The 19760-nt window shown below is 28.5% G+C and overlaps 2 protein-coding genes across 2 annotated transcripts; one reads left to right on the top strand and one right to left on the bottom strand.

Annotated features, from left to right (window-relative positions):
• Positions 1-263: 263 nt before the first annotated feature.
• Positions 264-2037, top strand: HO133_004263 (uncharacterized protein; the record flags this gene model as incomplete). The annotated part of the gene is made up of 6 exons (XM_037295182.1): positions 264-516; positions 608-1077; positions 1135-1166; positions 1288-1387; positions 1466-1488; positions 1548-2037. 6 exons carry the CDS (start codon positions 264-266, stop codon positions 2035-2037), a joined length of 1368 nt encoding a protein of 455 aa, XP_037157183.1.
• Positions 2038-4766: 2729 nt separating this feature from the next.
• Positions 4767-5297, bottom strand: HO133_004264 (uncharacterized protein; the record flags this gene model as incomplete). Its single annotated transcript, XM_037295183.1, has 3 exons — positions 4767-4874; positions 4931-5043; positions 5126-5297. The coding sequence occupies 3 exons, from the start codon at positions 5295-5297 to the stop codon at positions 4767-4769; spliced, it is 393 nt and encodes a 130-aa protein (XP_037157184.1).
• Between the last annotated feature and the right edge of the window lie 14463 nt (positions 5298-19760).

Genomic DNA, 19760 nt, shown 5'->3' on the forward strand with positions numbered 1-19760 from the left:
CTGTCGTACTCAGCCTTATCGCAAAGCCTTTCATGCGTACCCCGCAGCGTCTCGTTGTCATTGGCCAATAAGCTCAGAGCCTCAGGGAGGACTTGCTTCTTAGCCGCCTCCGGCCGTAGCGCGTGCTTACATCGCCTCTTGAGGTTGTAAGCTACTTCTGTCCTCACCAAAACTCCTTACTGGAATTAATTCGGATTATTGATCGCTAAAAAATCACAGGACTTTAAACCCGGGTCCGCTTTTCCGACCTTTGATGTAGGGCTATGGGGTCGACTCCGCAGCAAGCAGAAGAATTGCGTATTGCTGGGGAGTCATGTAAAAAGCGCTTTCACGACTTACTCGAGGCTTCGAAGCGAAGAGATGGATACATTCTGAATGTATTGTCGGAACGACGCACACTCATCCACTCACAACGATACGGCATGTGGACCGCAAATGTAGACATTCTCGAGACCGGTCCGCATTCTCTGGACTTCCGCCTCAACGAAAAGAAAATCTTGAGAGACTATGTCTTGGGTATCCTAACAGAAATTAGTCAACAGGTCTCCCGAGGGAAGCACCCATCATAGGTCTTGTTTGGATCTGCAAAGAATTAATTCTATTACAGTCATCACGATTGCGACCACTCCACGAGCGTCCATCACCAGGAAGCTGTATGCTGAGACGTCAGACTCTAGCCCGGATGTCGTCGAAGAAGACTTCAAGAGTCAAGACCCGCCTTTGGCCGTCAAGACGATCTACAATGCTTTAGCCGATGAAGAAGAGATCTGTGACGAAATCATAAGAGATCGACTCAACAGTCTCTTCGAGATCGCATCTGAGATCCCTTCTAACGAGGCATCTACACCTATTGAGCACGCGACATGCGCAGTTCAGAACGTCCAGAATGCTCTCACTCCTGGAGATGAACAACCAAATTCCTCGACGACAGGCGGGATTTATCCGACCCCGTTGAACTCAGCCAGGACCGCGGTCTCCGGCGTAACAACACAGCCAGGATATAGTGTAGAGAAGCCCACAGCTTCGAAGAAGGACAGATTTTCAATGAAACGCCTCTTCAATACTTCGAATAGGCATGTCACCATGGAGCTATAACGAGCGAATAACGCCATGAGGCTGACATGGTAGTCGCAGGAGAGAGTACCACATCGTCGTCCTAGGCGCCGGTATGATTTCTACCATCCATTCTCTACCCGTATAACAAAGCAAGTTCTGACGTTTTGGCAGGCGGTGTAGGGAAGAGCTGTCTGATAGGTCTGCCTCAATCTCACAGAGATGAGGTTCTAGTCGCTTACACCGCATCGCAGCGCAATTCGTACAAAACGCCTGGATCGAGACCCACGATCGCACAATAGAAGATTCGTACAGGAAGCAAACAGAAGTCGATGTATGTGGTTGCTCCAGCTCCAACTATGGCCAACCACTTCCACTTACTGCAACCAAGCTTGTTACTGACGTGTTTCAGGGACGGCAAGTCATCCTCGAGATGTATGACAAGAGCGCCCCCAGACAACAGCTGCAGCTAGCTAACAATCGCAACCCCACAGATTAGACACGGCAGGCGAAGAGCAATCCAGTATGCGCCAACGCAACCCTGCCTTAGCGGCCAAGCGCGAACTTTATATAAAATCCGGGCAAGGCTTCCTCCTCGTCTTCAACACCACGTCCCTCTCCTCCCTCGATAAGCTCTCCAGTCTACACGATCGAATAGTTCGTATCAAAAACGACCCTCTCACCCCACTGGTCGTCGTCGGCAACAAGTGCGACCTGAAGGAAGACCGCGCCGTTTCACAGGCCAAAGCCTTGGCGGTAGCTCAATCCTGGAATGCACCGTATCATGAAACGAGCGCAAGAGGGAGGACGAACGTGGATGAAGCATTTGTGGATCTCTGCAGGCAGGTAATCCGCAGGGATGTAGCTGCCGAGCAGACTAGCGTAATGGAGACTGAAGATCGAAAATGGATGGGCAGGCTTCATAGAGGGGCTAAGGAAATGAAGAAAAAAGGGAGCGTGAGGAGGGACTGTGTTATTCTATAACAGCGGTGGGGATATGCACCATCGCAAGTTACCATCTAACATGCATTCCTCGCCTCATTGACTCCCCAGCTGTAGTGTCTACCGTCATGCACTGGCGCCATTGGTATTCATTCATGCTACTCACGCCGCACATTTAGCAATTGTTGTTTTCCGCCAAAGCATCTCCTATCGAGTAGGCCACACAGGGGCATGAAAACTACAACCGTGGAATTCCCGTCACAGTCTTTGGTTCTTAGACAACCAGCCGAGCGAACGAGGCCGATCGGGGTCAATGGCAGCCGTTCAAAATGGCACATAGCGAAAGAGAACAGCGGAGAAGGCGAACAGAGACGGAAGACCAAAATAGAAACAAGGCTCCCAGCGGTCCAACCGTCGGTCTGGAGGTCTGAACCGGTCCAAAATGAAGCTAAACCGACGGTTCATGGTCGGTTCAAGAGACAAACCGGTCCACCGCTTAATGGACCGGTCCGACCGATAGTCTCGGCTAAATTAGCGAACTAATCTAAAGAGGGTTAAAAGTAATATGAATAAGACTAGAAAATTTAATAACTAATCAGATTTCCGTTGATTGAATATAATATTATCAAAAGTACACCTGTAATGATCAAACATTCACTCAAAAATATAGTCACCAAAACATCAAATTTGAACCGGTCCACTATTAGTCGACTAGTCCAAAGATATTATAAACCGGTCCACCGACTATTAACGAAATACTCATATCGGTCCATGAACCGATCTAATGGACCGGTCCAGACTATTAGTTGAACGGTTCGCGGTCGACCGCTGGGAGCCTTGAATAGAAACAATGTTGAAGAGTGCAACAAAAGAGGGGCGCGACAGGACGAGGTTGGTAACAGATTAATTCGAAGTCGCAACCGCGATTTTCTCGTTGATTCGCCCTCCAGAGCTAGCCGCGGACTCGTCGCTGCACTTTAAACCGTATCGCTCACCTGGGGTATGATATCGAAGCGTAGGTCATGGATTTCGTTCTCAGAAAAGGGAAGGCCACAAGGCAAGCGGCTCACCCCCGTGGAAGGGTGGGTCATCACCTACGCTCACGTAACGCTCGCCCGCGTTGCGCCAGCATGAAAGCGGCGCTCAACATAGATCTGAGGGGTGAGACTGGGGCACATTTCTCATGGCTTGGCATAAGAGAGCATCGAAATGGGTCTGCCTTGGCGTCACGCAAGTGGAAAGCAGCGGCCAGTTGGAAAGGGACCCTTTCAAGCCAATACTCGGCCGGGCTTGTGCCGTACGGAATCTGTCATATTACTTGGTGGTAAACCACCAAAGATTGAGGGACTGAACCTAAACAGCGCTGCCCCAGTCGTGATATTATGATGACAGATGACGGGATGGGCACTTTGACCAATCAAGTGTGTTCCTAGTCTGTTTGGTGGTCGTAGGGCAAGAATTTAAGTGAGGTAACTCAAGTACTCAAGCCTCGGCTGCAAACTACGCCGAACAATACCGCTGTCCTTGCCAACATCTTAGCTGTCCGCTACACATGGGCACCATTCTTTGACTTAAGGAGAGAATTTTCGGGTATCTTACTAATCGAGAGCTGCGCCTCAGAGACGTCAGAGTATCTTGCATCAGCGATTTTCCACCTTTGTGGGAACCCTGGAAGAAGAAAGGTCTCATACCAAAGCCATTCGCTGTCATGCAGTTCTGAGTCGTTACGCACCTACGTGCATGTGTGCTCGAATTCAAGCGCTTGGAATCATTCGTTCCATAACCCTCGTACCGTGACTCAGTTTTGGTAGCTACCAACCATGTAGGGGTTTTTCTAGTTATTCCTGGAGTCTGAGCAGTCGGTACCGTTCTAGGACCAAGCGTTATTAATCATCATCGAGCGCTTCGACTTTTCTCGTTCATTTTTGCCCATTGGCATGGGCTTTTTCCTTTTCCTCGAGATGTCGCAAAACGATCTGTAGCCACTGTTAGACTTTGGTATTGCAGTCCGCAGGATCTAGTGCTCACCAGGATCTTTAAGACATTCACATGCAGGATCTCGTTGCTGCATTCCTGGAACTGTTCGGTGATTCGATGCAGGGACTGCTGCTGCACCCCTTGAGATATGATATTCGGCCGAAAGTGAGACCAGTCGAGACAGGCATGGGTGGTGCAATGCATGGACTCGCCAATCAGGGATTCTCATCATCGCCAATTGAAAAATGACAGCCGCTAGCGCCTGCATACCAAGGGCGCCTCATTTCGCCTTCTGGAGGTCTTCTTTCTCCCTCAGGACATCTATCATTGTGCTCTCCATTACAGAGCCAAGATGTTCAAGGTCGGCGTGTTCAGGAGCAGCCACCCATCTCGCATCGCTATTCGTATCTCTCGCACGTAGTCCTTTCGCCGTCCCCTCTCTCAACGCTTCCATGGTCCCTTATTTCGGCGTTCAAAGGAAACAACCTCTTTGGCACTTCTATGCCAACACGCGTTTTCAGGCCACAGACCGATGATGAGGCATACAAACAAGCATATTATCTGGCCAAGGACAATCTATGTTCAGCCAATGTCAGTCGCGTGTTCAAGTACCGGAGAAACCCCGCCGCAGCCGCCTCGTTGTAGGGAGGAGCCAGCAAGAAAGCCACGTCACGCCCAATTCCTCAGTGGCCTCCTCAAATTCGTCGTCGTCGCCCTAGTAGGGATCACGATGACATTTCCTTGCTCTATCGGCCCCATCATCGCCCCAACGAAGAGGCGTCTTGGTATCCAAATCATCCGCGCTGCGAGGAAGAGACCCCGTCGAATATATCTGCTTCGCCTCGGTCAGTCTTGTCCTCAAGCTTTCGAGCTTTGATCGGTCCGGTTCTTTCGTTAGATAGCTGAAAAGTGTCAGCAGAAACTCCTGATATATCGAATGCAGCAAGAGAGCATCTACATTATGTTTCATATAGTTCTTCAGCTCATCGTCTGCACAGAATTGAGAAAACATAGCCCGCCAATCGAAGCTGATCTCCCGCTGTTCTTCATCGACGACCCAGATCGGGTACTCTGGTGTCGTTTCTGACTGCACGGAAACGGACCAAGTGTCTAAAACGCCCAATGCCAGAGTCGGCAATGCAGTAAGACACACGTGACATGATCTCTGGAAATAAATCCTCTGTACCACCCTCAAGCTTGAAGACAGCCGTCTCGCCTTCATTGGCAAGGCGATCGAATCCAAACGAAATTTCGCTGAGGTAAACGTTAAACCCAAGTATTTCTTCAGACTCCCAGATACCTGATTCCGCTTCAGCAAGGTCCATTTTAGGGCTGAGACCGGACCGACCGCAATCGAACGTGATGGTCGTCGTTATCAGATACTTGGTCCTAAACATGCGCTCAAAATGGGCGAATTACTAATTCATACCCCAAAAGTATGGATCCTTACCGAATCATACCCCTAATTACTGAATCATACCCCTACACCAAAATCCACCCAAATATGGGGTATGATTCGGTAATTTGCCATTGCTTGGGGTATGATTTAGTAAGAATTAGTACTTGCCATAGTGGTCTACTTAGATAGCCTACTTGTAGATACAACTAGATACCTATTAGAAATTATCTCTTTAGGGCCCCTACGGAGGCCTAAATAGGGTGGTCTGCAGCCTACTCCGGGTCGATTATCTAGCTAGTAAGACCCCTAGAGCTAATCTAAGTATTTTAATCTTTTAGGGTAAGAGGGCCCCGAAAGCGTCTTCGGGGGAGTGAACCTCGTAAATCTTAAAGCGTAGTGGCCTTCGAGGGGTCGTAATTGCCTCTACTCGATTTTCATCTAATATTTTCAGCGGTTGGAGAAAATCCCTTACTTCTATAATCAGACAGGCTAGATCGCGGATTGTCTCCTTTGTAAATTACCAAATCATACCCCAAGCAATAGCAAATTACCGAATCATACTCCATATTTGGGTGGGTTTTGGTGTAGGGGTATGATTCAGTAATTAGGGGTATGATTCGGTAAGGATCCATACTTTCGGGGTATGATTCGGTAATTCGCCCGCTCAAAATCATCTTTGAATTGTCTACAGACGTTTCTGCAGTCTGTCCATAGGCGAACGAGATCATGGTTTTTTAGAAAGTTGGAAAGGACCATCGGCCAAATTTCGGGTGGGAAACGGGTTTTGTGACCTGAGAAGACGCCATTGCAGTGAGCTTCTAACCAATCGATTGGATCAAGCATTCAGAAAAGCTATTGAAGGAAGTTGAGTATCGCAGGGAAGAGAGGAGAGGTGAAGAGGTTGCTTTGGGTGGCTCCCGGGTAGCAAAAAAAGCCGGATTGGCCCCCAGAGTTAGAGGCTGGCTGCTGGCTTAGGATCTACGTTGATAAGGTTGCCTTACTTGTATCCCCGCTGCCTTAAGCCCGGAGGAATAACTATTTTGATCAAATCCAATTTTTGAAATTTACATAACCACGAACGCGTTTATTCCCTTAAATACTACGATAAATTATATTAGAGTCTTTAAGCTTTCGTTCGAGATCTCTTTAAACTTATTACGATATCTAAAATTTTATTATTATTAGAAAATTAAGTTTTAAGCGAAAATTATTTAAAATATCTTAAAGATTATATTATTTATTTATTTAATAAAGCGTATTATTTAATTTAGAATAGTATTAAAGCGAAAGTCGTTAAAATATCTAAATAATTAGAGAAATTTTAAATCTTCTATAAGACGTTTTATTAGAGATTTCTAGAAATATCTTTATAAAAGAATTTAAATGCGAGTAGATATAAAGTTTAATAATAATAATAATAATATATAAATTAGCTATTTAGATTTAGATTTAAATTAAAAAATATAAAAGAGAAAATAATAAATTTCTTATTATAATTCTTAAATTACGTTATTATTTTTATTATAAACGCGTTATTAGAATATAAAATAATTATAAAATTTATAAATAAGATTATAAAGATTAAATATCGCGAGAATAATTTAAATTAAAAGATTATAAATAATATTAATATTATAATTTATAGCGATCTTAAAATTATAGAGCTTTTAAAACTTTTAAATTATAATTTTAAAGAAGATAATTTATAGACTTCTATCTATTTAATATATTAACTTTTAAATAATAACTTTTAATTTAAAATCTTTCGCGTTAAAAATATATTTCTTTTTATCAAAAAATTATTATGATTATTATTTTTTAATATTATAATCTTAATTATATCTAATATCTTTATAATAATAATATATATAATTAAAGTAAAAATAATAAATTTATTAAATAATAAAATTTAGAATATTATAAAGAGTAAGTTTAATTAATTTAACTTTATATTATTAGATATTATTAAAATATATAAAATTAAATATATTAATTAGCTATTAAAATATAATTATTAAAAATCGCTAAAAATATATAGATTAATTATCGTTATATTTTATTTTTCTAAAATTATTAATCTTATAATAAAAAGAGATCTTATTTAAAAGAGTTAAATATATATCTACGAGTACTTTATATATAATATTAATTTTAAATAATACTATAAATATTAGAGCTATAAATATAAAAAGTATTTTTATTATATTAATATAAAATATAAAAGATATAGCGCTTATAATTATATTAAAGTAGACTATTAAATTAAATATCTCTATTATTATTATTATAAGTAAATCGAATATAATTTAAAAAAATATATATTTTCGAGAAGAAAGAAGAAAATAAGAAAATATATTAAAAAATAGATAAATAAATATTAGGCCTTTTTAAAATTCGAAGAATATATTATTATATAAACGACCTTATTTTAGAATATTTAATAAGTTTTTTTTTTAAATATTAATAGTTTAAGTAGTCTTTTTATAGTAAAAAAGAAGGAAATCCCTTAGCGTAAAAATATTTATATAGATTTTTAATCGTAGATCTTAATAAAAGCTTTATTTAGAAATATATTTAAGAAGAGCGATATTTATAATTAAGTTTTAGAGAGAATTATAATTTAGATATTAAAGTCTAATAAGAGAAAGATAAGCTTTATAAATTTTAATCTCTATATTATAATAATAGTAAGCCTAAAAGAAGTAATTAAATATTTAAATATCTCGATATATTTCTTTAAAAGATAGAAGAAAAATAAGAATTCTAAAGACTCTATACTCGATATATTTTTAAATATATTAATAATTAATATAAATAATATAAAGTTAAATAAGAGAAACTCTAATAATATTAGTAATATTTTATTTATATAGTAATTATAAGTAGAAGAATTATAATATATTTTTTTAGAAGAATAAGTTTAAATATTATTAATAAAGAAAGTTTAAAAATATATAAAGATTATATAAATCTCTAAATCGACTTTTATTAACTCTTTTTTCTTTTAATCTATCTTTTAAATATTACTATCGCTCTTAATATTAATTATTTTAAAAAACTCTAATCTTAAACTTATTTCTCTTTATATTAGATATTATTACCGCGATTTAAATCTTACTATTCTTAATTTATTCTTATTAAACTTATTAAAGAGCTTATTATTAAGAATTTATTTATTTATTATTAAGTTAATCTTAGAAATACTTACTTATTATAAAGATAAGTATAATAAAAAAGCGAATAATAGTAGAGTTAATAGCGTCTTTATACGACGCTAAAAAATAGTTTAATCTTTATATCTTAATAATATCTAAATTAATTCTCTCTTTATTAAGAAGTAAAAGATTAAAAATTATCTCTTATAATTATTAGAGATTAAAAGATTTAATTATAGCGAACTTTCTTTATAATTTAAAAGTAAATAATTATAATTTAATAGTAATCTAGAAATTCTAAATTAATATATAAATAATAATTACTTATTACTTAATTAAGATTTTTTATAATTTATATTACTTAAATAATAAATATTATAATAAGAGAAGAAGTTAAATATATATTTTTATATATAAATATATCTCTCTAATAAATATCTTCTAACTTATAATATTCTTATTTATTAATATTTTAAATTTATAAATATAAAGATTTAGCTTTAAATGTAAATACTAAAAAATATTAATATTCATTTAATCAATATATATAATCTCTTAAAGAATTAAAATAAATTAATTTTAGAGAAAATACTATTTTAAAGATCGCTAGAGATATTTAAAAAGATTATAAATAATAATAAATACTTTTATCGCTTAAGATAGGGTTAAATAATAAAAATTATTATTATAAACAATTTTAATATTTATTATTTTATCTAAAAAGAAAGCTATATTAATATAAATTCTAAGATAATTAAATTACTTAAAATTATAGATAAATTTTAATTTATATAATAATTATCTCGAGATATTAAAACGTTTAAGTCTCTTAATTTAATACTTTATATATTAAATCTCTACTTTATAATAGAGAGTCTAAATAATTATATCATTTAGTATTAAATATAAAATAATCTAGATATTATATTAAATTATTATTTAATAGAAATTAAAATAAATATTATAGTTAAGATAACGAAGTTCTTAATAAATTATAATTACTTTAAAATAAATAAAGCGCTATATAATAAAAAACTTACGTTTTAAATTTTCTAAATTTTAAAAAAATCCTTATTTAGAAGATTTAACTTCTTCTTTTTAAAGGTTTTAAAAACTATTTATAATTCTTTTATTTTTATTACTTTTAAAAATAAGAAGAGAGACTTTTAAAAATCTAGCTTTAATAAAGAGTATAAAGAGATAAATCGATTAGTATAAAATACTCGTCGACTTTATTAGAAGCTTAAAGTCTCTTTTAATATTTATTATTTTTATATAATTAGAATAAGAAAGTATATTAATAATTAAAATAACGCGAAGAGATAAATAATTTATATAAGCTTTATAAAGAATTATCGAATTAAGCTTATAAAAGTAGTAGATAATATAAGTAAAATATAAAAGCTTACGAAGTAGATATAGAATTAAGTAATATTCTTTTTATTATTTATTTTAGATCTAAAATACCTCAATAAAATAATAATAATATTTAAGAAGAATAAGATAGTTATTTTTATTAGAAGGTTCTTCCCCAAGTCTTTAATAGTCGATTTAGACAATTTAAAAAGATATATTTACTCGAAGTTACTTTTAATTCTAAAAATCATCTAAAAGAAAATCTTAGTAATAATTCGAAAATCGCCCTTATAGAACGTCTTAAGAGAAGATAAATTACTTGATATTATACTTTAATAAGATTTAATAATCTTATAAAAGTCTCTTATATAATTATTTAATAAATATTTAAAATATAAATATTATCTTATTAACTTTAAAAGTTTTATTATAATAATTCTTTATAAACTAACTCGAAAAGAGAGATTACTCTATTTCTAAGTATTATCGCTTTATTACGCTATTTAATACTCTTAAAAAAACTCTTAAATTAATTATAATAATTCAACTACTCTATCTTATAACGAAGTATATTTTTATTTCTAAAAACTACTTTAAAAGAAGAAAGAGAATTATAATAAAATATACGCTTTATATATTAATTAAGAAAATTTATTTTATATAATAATAGAAGTAGATATATAGCTTACTCTATTTAAATATTATTAAGATTTTTAATAATATTAATTACTTTTAATTACTTTATAATCTTTATAAATATAAGATTAATAATATAATTATAAATTAAGTTAAGAGTTTTATTTTAAATCGCTTTATAAGAATAAGAGTTTTAAATTTTTTATCTAAATTTTTTCTATAATAGACTAAAATCTTTTAAAGCTCGGCGATCTCTTTTTTATTATATTACTTCTATAATAGCGATCTTATAAAAGAAATTATTATTCTCAAAATAAAAGCTCTAGAAATTAAGTATATTAATAATATAGATATTTTAATCGCTAGCGATATAATTAAAAATTATATTATTATATTAAGAATTATTTATTTTATTTATCTTCGCTAGACTCTAAAATATATCTTAAAATTTAATTTAAATAAATTTTAACTTATTTACTTTATATAGATTTTATAAATATATTTAATCTCGCTTAATTTAGATAATATAATTTATAAAATTATTAAATTCTTAAAGTATCTTAATATTATTCTAAATTAACGCTTAATCTTTAATATCTATATTAATAAAATAGAAGAAAAATTAAATATTAAAATTTTAATATTAAGCGCTTTAGATAATTTAATTTAAAATATAAATATAAAGAATTTATATATAATCTATATCTTAATAATACTATCTCTTTTTATTTATTATATATTAATATAATTTTAATTATTAAGCAATTATAATATTAAAAGAAGAGAGAATAAGATTTTAAGATTTATATAAAAAATATAAAAGAGATATATAAGAATTATCTCGAGAGTCTTTAAAACGATCTTAAGAAATATTTTAAATATTAAATTATTCTTAATGCTAGTATAATAGATATTAAATAATATAATAAATAACGCTATATTTCGAATCGTTATTAGTTCTATTTATAATTATCTCTAAACTATAAAAATTAATAACTTAGTTTTAATATATAAATAATTAATATAAAGCGATAAATTTAGCGCTATTTATATTTAACTTAATCTTTTAAAAAGATTTAAATAATATTATAAAATTATTTATAGCATTAAATTTAAGACTCTAAAATCTCGTTTACTATATATTAATCTTTTATAATAATAATCTTTTTATATTATTATTATTATTAATATAAAAATAATTATAGAAAATTATAATTAAATAGTTTATTATAATAATTTAAAATATATTATTATTTATATAGATAATAGCGAGATTAAAAATAAAATAGATATATTAATAATTTAAATAATATTTATTTAAAAAGATTTAAGCGTCTTAATCTCGATAAGAATTATTTATATCGATTTTAAATCTTAATTTATTATTTATTTCGAGAAACTCTATAGATTATATCTCGCTCTAGAAATTTTTAAAAAACTTTTAGAATTCTAAGATATAAAATTAGTTATTATTTTTATAGATAATTAAATAATAATTTATAATATCTATAATCTTTAAAGCTAATTAAATTAATATATAATAATTAAAATTATCTATTTTCTTAATATTCTTAAATACTAAATTAAAATTTATTAAATCTTAATTTATTAAAAGATATTAAAAAATAAAAAGATTAATAAAGTAGTTAAGAAAATAATAGAATAGTAAAAATAAGATTAAGGTCTAATAATTATTATATTATTAAACTTAATTTTACTTATTATATTATAAAGCGTATTATATTATAAACGCGCTATAAATTAATATATATAAAAATAAAATAATTTAATAATATTACGTAAAGTAGAAGAATTAATAAAATATTTAAATTTTATTTTAAATTTTTATATATTAAGAAAGTTTAAATTTTTAAATAAAGTTAAAAGCGTAATATTTATATAAATAAAAATAATTTATATTAATCTAAATAGCTTTCTAATTAAAATTAATATCTTTAATATTAAATTATAATATTCTTATAGATATAAATTAAAAATATAAGATTATATATTATTATATTATAGACTATATAGAGAGCTATAAGAAATTATACTCTAGATAAATAATAAATAAGAGATTAATATTAATATTCTTCTAGAGAATTTAATAAGAATAATTATTATTATTTATTTTATAATAAAAATAAATAAACTTTAATAATTTTAATATTATTAAATAAATAAGAAATTAAATAATAAAAGCGAAGATAGAGATAATATTAATAACGTTTTAAGATAAATATAGTAAATATTTTAATTAATATTAATATCTATAATAAGTTTTTAAGTCTATATTATAATACTTTAAAAGAATTATTTTTATATATATATTATTAGAGATAAGAGCTATTTCTAAATTATTTTTTTAATTATTATTAAAAAGAAATAATAAGATAATTTTTAGATTTTAAATAATTAATAAATATAATTTTTATAAAGCGAGTTATTAGAGAGATTATACTCCTTCTTAATATTTTTAAAAATATTATATTTAGTAAAGACCTTTATAAATAACTCTAAAATATATTTAAATAGTAATTATAAATTTAATAGTAATCTAATTAATAATAATATCTAGAGAATTTTTTAAATTAAGAAAAATCTTTTTAAGAACGCCTCGATAGAGAATTCTTTTAAGTTTTTTAGCGAATTTAATAGATATTTAATACTTAGAAGTAGCTCTAGAATCGAGAAATAAGTCTTGAGTTAGTATCTAAGACCGGAACTCTTCTAGTGGGGTATAGCCTTCGGCTAAGACCTCGATGCTGGTCTTCGGACCTCATCAATGAATAACTACTACTACTACTACTACTACTGCTGCCTTAAGCCCGACTCACCAACGATGGGGATATCCTGAGGATGTGGGGTATCTCAAGACGCAAAAGCATGAGTTATTCAGCATCATCACTCTGGAGCAGAATGACGCATGATGGCCTTGATGGAGGCGAGCCGGATGGAGTCACTGTTGGCAGATGCAAAACCGGTGTTCAATTGCGTCTTGGTCAACTGAATGAGGAGGTAGCCATTGATTCTTCTATTGGAAATGGTATGCACTCAATGGTCTCATATCAATGTAGAATGATTGTTCATTGTTATGTTCTATGAAGAAGTATGTAGTAAGGATAGAGGTGATTACCTATCTATGATATAAAGCCACGCTAAGGCTATTTACCACCATAAGACGTAATTACAACACCTATTTAAAACTTAGTAATATATAAAAATCCTAGCCTTCTATTAACTAATTCTAATACTTTTATATAATTTAAATAATAGCTAAAAATACTATTAGTTTTAATATTCTTATATAATTCGAATTTAGACTATTTCTTCTATCCGCTCTTTTTAAATTTAATTTAATATATAAATATAGTGAATTTATTATTAATAAGAGTTTTAATAAGCTCGTTTATAGCTATATTATTAATAAGTATTTATTTAAATATAACTACTTCTATTTTCACTTAGTTCTATATAAAATACTATTAAATATTAATATATTTAATATATAAATAAAAGCGAGGGTTTTTAGTTAATATAATAATTCTCTAATTATCTATTTTAATTAATATTAGTTTATTAGATAATTTGAAATTAATATCTAATTCGCTTAGAAGTCTAATTAATTAAATAGCTTTTTTTACTATCTAAGTCTAAGCTATATATTTAGTCTTATAAGATAATAATATAATAGATTATTATCGTTTAGATATCTAATTAACTATTTTATCGTAGAGTAAGAATATATAAACTCTAAGAAATCGATAGATCTCTTAATTTAAAACTTAATTAGTATTCGTATAGCCTTCTAATATATTAGCCGTCTTATATATAATATTATAAATTAATATTTTCTTTAGATAACGAATAACTTATTTAACGGCTATAATGTATTTCGAATTAGAATTATAATTATATTAAGAAAGAATTATAATAATAAAATAGATATTCGAATGAGTCTAAATTATAGAGTATATTATTAATTTTATTATTAATTAATACTTCTAAATAACTTCTAATTTAGTCTTATCGATTAGTTTCTCTTATAGTTAAGTATTTACTACTATTAATATAGAGATAGATATATAATTAGTCATATTAAATCGTAATAATATTCTTTTTCAATATATCGTTTACGTAATTTAAACGATTCTCTCTCTTCGATTTTTCTAGATTTCTATATTTAAATAATATAAGTATAGTTCGAGATCGATTATAGCGAATCATTTATAAAGATCTTATTTAAGTTTCGATATTAGTTTTAATTCTTTTAGATTATAAATCTAAATATTATTTATATATACGCTAATAATAAGTTATATTTTCTTATTAATAAAGAGTAAGTAATTAAATTCGATAGATTTAAATTCTTTAGATATAAGAAAGTTTTATAAAGTAAAGTATTATTTTTATAATAATTACTTTAGATTATATAGTACTCTAAGTAGTAGATATATCTTATTACCTTTCTTCTTATATTCTTTAAACTATTTTATATAGATAATTTTCTTTAATAATATATTAAGAAATATAATAATAATATTTATTTACTTATAATTTAGATCGTAATATATTATAATTATAAATAGTATCTTAAATAATATAAACTTAATAATTAACGCTATAGATTTATTTAAAACCTCGAATTATCTAGTATACTTTATAGAGAATAGAGTTATTAAATTTCTTCTTTATCTTATAAATCCATCTATTAATAAAAACTAGTATATTCTTCGTTCTCGAAATAAGCTTTTAAGTATTTATTATAATAAAGAAATTCATTTACTTATTTATAATCTCTTTTTATTATTTAATATAGAAGCTAGTTATTACTTAGTTATAGATTAATAACTTAAAATCGTTAATCTCCGCAGTAGTTTATTAGTATCTTATATTAATTATTTATTAAATAGTAGTAGCGAGGTCGAAAACGAAATCGAAGTTATAATAATTTAAATTTTTATAACTTAATATAACTTGCCTATAGTATAAATATTTTAATTTAAGAATTTTATTATACTTAATATAAGTAATAGCTCTCTAGATTCACATCTTAATATTACTTTATTTATTATTTAAAAGAACTTTCTAAAAAGATATAGAATTTCGTTTTAGTCGAGAATTATATATTATATTAAGATATAAATCTAGATAAGTAATAAGGCTATCTCGAGATATCTCTTTAATATTATTATCGTTAAATTCTTCTAAGCTTATATTACTATCTTTTATATCTTCAACTTCTTCGACTTCTTCGATATTTCTATTAAAAAGAATATTTCTAATTTTATTTATATTAATAGAATCTATATCGATATCGACGACGGTTTTAGATATATATTAATATACTATAGAGTTATTCTCTATATTAAATATATCTATTATATTATTATTAGTAGTCTTAACTAGCTAATAGTCGATATTCGAGATTATAATAATTATTATTTATAATTCGTTAAAATCGATATAAAAGAATTATTTCACTTATCGAGTAATTAGATTTCATATTTAAAAGATATTTATATCTTCGTAGCTAATTAGATAGCACTTCTTATTATATTTATCGAGCTTCTTATACTTTTTTTTAAATATATATATTTAAATAACGTAGTTAATAATCTTTATATAACCGAGATATAATTATTTATCTATTTATATCTTATATAATATTATACTCTAAAAATAGATAATAAGACTTTTATTCTTTTAATATATTTTAATATAAAGTAATTCTAATTATAAATAGCGAAATAACTTCAAGTTAAAAAGTATAGCCCTTATTCTATTCATAATAATTCGATTTTATATCTCGCTAAATCTATTTTACTTAGGCGTATAAAGTACGATAGACTTCTATATAATTTCGAAGTTTTTAAAATATTCTTTAAACTTATTATTAATAAATTTAATATTATTATTTAGACGAACTATTTTAATCTTATAATCGAATTCATTTTTTATCTAAATTTTCTAATCACAAAATAACTTAAAGGTCTTATTCTTATACTTATATATAAAATATTAAATTCGAAAAGTCGCTTAATCGATTAGAAGTATATAGTACTTAGTTCTATTAATAGATAATATATTAAAAGATTCTTTTAAGTCTATATAAATCTTATCGAATTTTTCGAGTATCTTATATTATACTCTTCTTAAAACTTTTCATATAGATTTAGTTTTAAAATAGATCTTATATATTAGTCTAACTCGTAATTTCTAAATTAATATAATACTCTTACTTATATTAATTAATCTCTTAAGATTCGCCTCGTTTAGATATTTTATTCGACGATATTATAGCTTAATAGCTTTCTCGTTAAATATTAAACTTATTATTAAGACTCTTATATTCTTCTAAATAAGTATTAAAACCTTAACTATAAATTATAAGATATTAAGAATATAGATATTATTTATCTTTAAAGCGCTATTAATAAGCTTACTATCTTAAAGAATATAATAGTTATTACTAAGAAAGATAATTTCTAATTCTTTTTATATAGTCTAACTAATTGAAAATAATTTGTATATAAAATTCGAAATATATAAGACTTCACTAACTTTTACGATGTTACTAGATTTATTTTATAATAGTTATTTCATTTCGACTATATCGCGGTTCTATATTTAAATAATAATTTTATTAACTATTATAATATCTATATAATATAGCTAATAATCGATAAACTTATTCTTATCGAAGAATATATAATTAATATAGTCTAAGTTTATTATTCATTCATATATAATAGTAGATTAACTATTCATATATACTATATAGAAGAGAAAGTGAGTTAAGAATTCATATAATAATTCGTTAATTATTTCGATATTCTCTAGAGAATTAGATAAAGAGTTAAGGATATTTTCAGTCTCTTAACTTATCTTATCACTCAATTTTAGACTAGCGTTAAGCTAAAATATTAACTAATTCCCTATATTCTCTTATAGTTCTTACGATTTAACTATTTCGATTAAAAGATAATCGAGAGATTTAATTTTAAGCTCTTTATTTATTACTTCTTTATCTAATTTAGATATTAAGCTATTAACTAAATAGCTCTAATACTCTTCGTCTCTTATAGTATTCTTATTATCGATTATAGTATAAACTATTACTAAAATATAAGTATAATTTTAATTTATAAAATCGTTCGGCCTATTAATTATATTAGTCACATTCGCTTTAAACTTAAAGTTCGAATTATTATTACTATTATTATTATTATTATTATTATTTCGAAATTAATTAAATATCTTTTTATTATAAAGGGTTTAGTAGCTATATAGTTAATATCTCTTCTTACTCTTATTTAATAGTAAAAATACTTTAAATACTTAGATACGTTATCTAATTTCTTATAATAGATACTATTCGAGTTATTTAACGAGGGATTAAAGTTATAGTTATTATTTTCATCGTTATTTCCACCTCGACCTTATTCTTATTCTAAAGTATTATCCTTATATTCTAAATTATTATTATCTCTAGAGATCTTCTTATTCTTTTATTTTTTATAATATTTCTTTATAGTAACGACTATAACTTATTTTTTATTATCTCGCTTAAAGAGATAATCTTCTTTATAAAGAAGTATAATAATTTTATTAAAGTTTAATATATTATTAAGTTATATAATAAAACGATATACGAAGTTCTTATACTTTTTATTTAAATTATTTAATAATAGAGTAATAAGAATTTATTTATTAATTAAAGCTCTTATATATTTAAGATTCTTAAATTTTATATATATATTAATAATATAGATCTTAATCGAGTTATTACTATTAATTATAATAATATTTTATAATTTTTATAATTTAATAAAGCGAAGAATAAATTCGAAGTTTATATAGTTCGTTTAAAGTTTACTCTATCTAATTATAACTATCTTCTTATCTTCTATTACTTCGATTAATTTATTCTTATATATCGAGTAAATAAGTTTTAATACTTAATTATTAAGGTTTTTTTAGATCTTTATCTCGATATTATAAGTTAAAATCTACTAATTAATAAGCCTTAATACGATAGTTTTTATATAATAGATTTTATTAGTTAGTATATTTATAATAATAACTTTCTCTAATAGATTATCTAGAAATAGTATTAATTCTTATTTTACTATATTCTATAGACCGTAGTACTTTAAGATACTCTTTATCTTCTTTAATTAAGATTAATAATTTTTCTATTCTTTAAGCTTTAGAAAATTTTAGATTTAAATTAATATAGCTATATATATATTAAACGTCTATATAGTTATCTTATATAGTTATAGAAGAAAGAATAAAAGAGTAAATAGAAAAATATATAATAAGAATATAGAAATGTTCGTTTAACTTCTATAATATCAAATTATTAAAATAGGTAAATGTTTCTAATTAATAGTATAGAGACCACGGTAGCGGAAATTTAGACTTATAATCTATTGAAAATGGTATATACTTAATAATCTTATATCAATGTAGAATAATTATTTATTATTATATTTTATAAAGAAGTATATAGTAAGGATAGAGGTGACTACCTATCTATAATGTGAAGCCACGCTAAGGCTATTTACCACCATAAGGCGTAGTCACAACACCTATTTGGAACTTAGTAGTGTGTAGAAATCCTAGCCTCCTATTGGCTGATTCCAACATCTTCTACCTCAATGTGCTGGTAGTTCATGCAAGTGTACGCCTAAGGTGAAGACTCCTGAGGAGTGCACGCAGCGCTTCCGGCCTGTTCGGAGTTCTCAGAATTGTAAGTCCATTCCTCGCTGACCTGACACCCTCACTACGAAACGCCGAAATGGGCAATGCTCCTTGATCAGAAGGCCAGCCCCAGTGGCCCCTCCCTTTGTCCTTGGCAAGGGTGAGGGAAGATGGAAGCTCCACTTAACGCATCCAAAGAAGATTTGTTGGGCCAATCCATGTTTGCTATCAACCAGAAAGCTGTTTGTTTCCTTTGACAAAACTTAGGGTACTCCCTGACTGGGAACGGCATGACGTACATCAATACTGAGCGTTGTTACTCCGCTAGATTAAGCACTTACATGGGTACGCAATCCACCGATACAAGTCTCTGGTCAGCACGACACAGCCTGAACAATCTGCTACTGTTTGCTACTACCAGAGTAAATGCCACAGTCTCTTTTTCTGTTTGCTCTCGCCGGCTTCCATTGGCCTCCATAGTTCCCCCTCATCTCATATAAGATGTCTCACCCCTGCTGAAGGACTGCCAAATC

Source organism: Letharia lupina (assembly GCF_014066315.1).
Source record: "Letharia lupina isolate WasteWater1 chromosome Unknown contig_2, whole genome shotgun sequence".
NCBI classification, from domain to species: domain Eukaryota; kingdom Fungi; phylum Ascomycota; class Lecanoromycetes; order Lecanorales; family Parmeliaceae; genus Letharia; species Letharia lupina.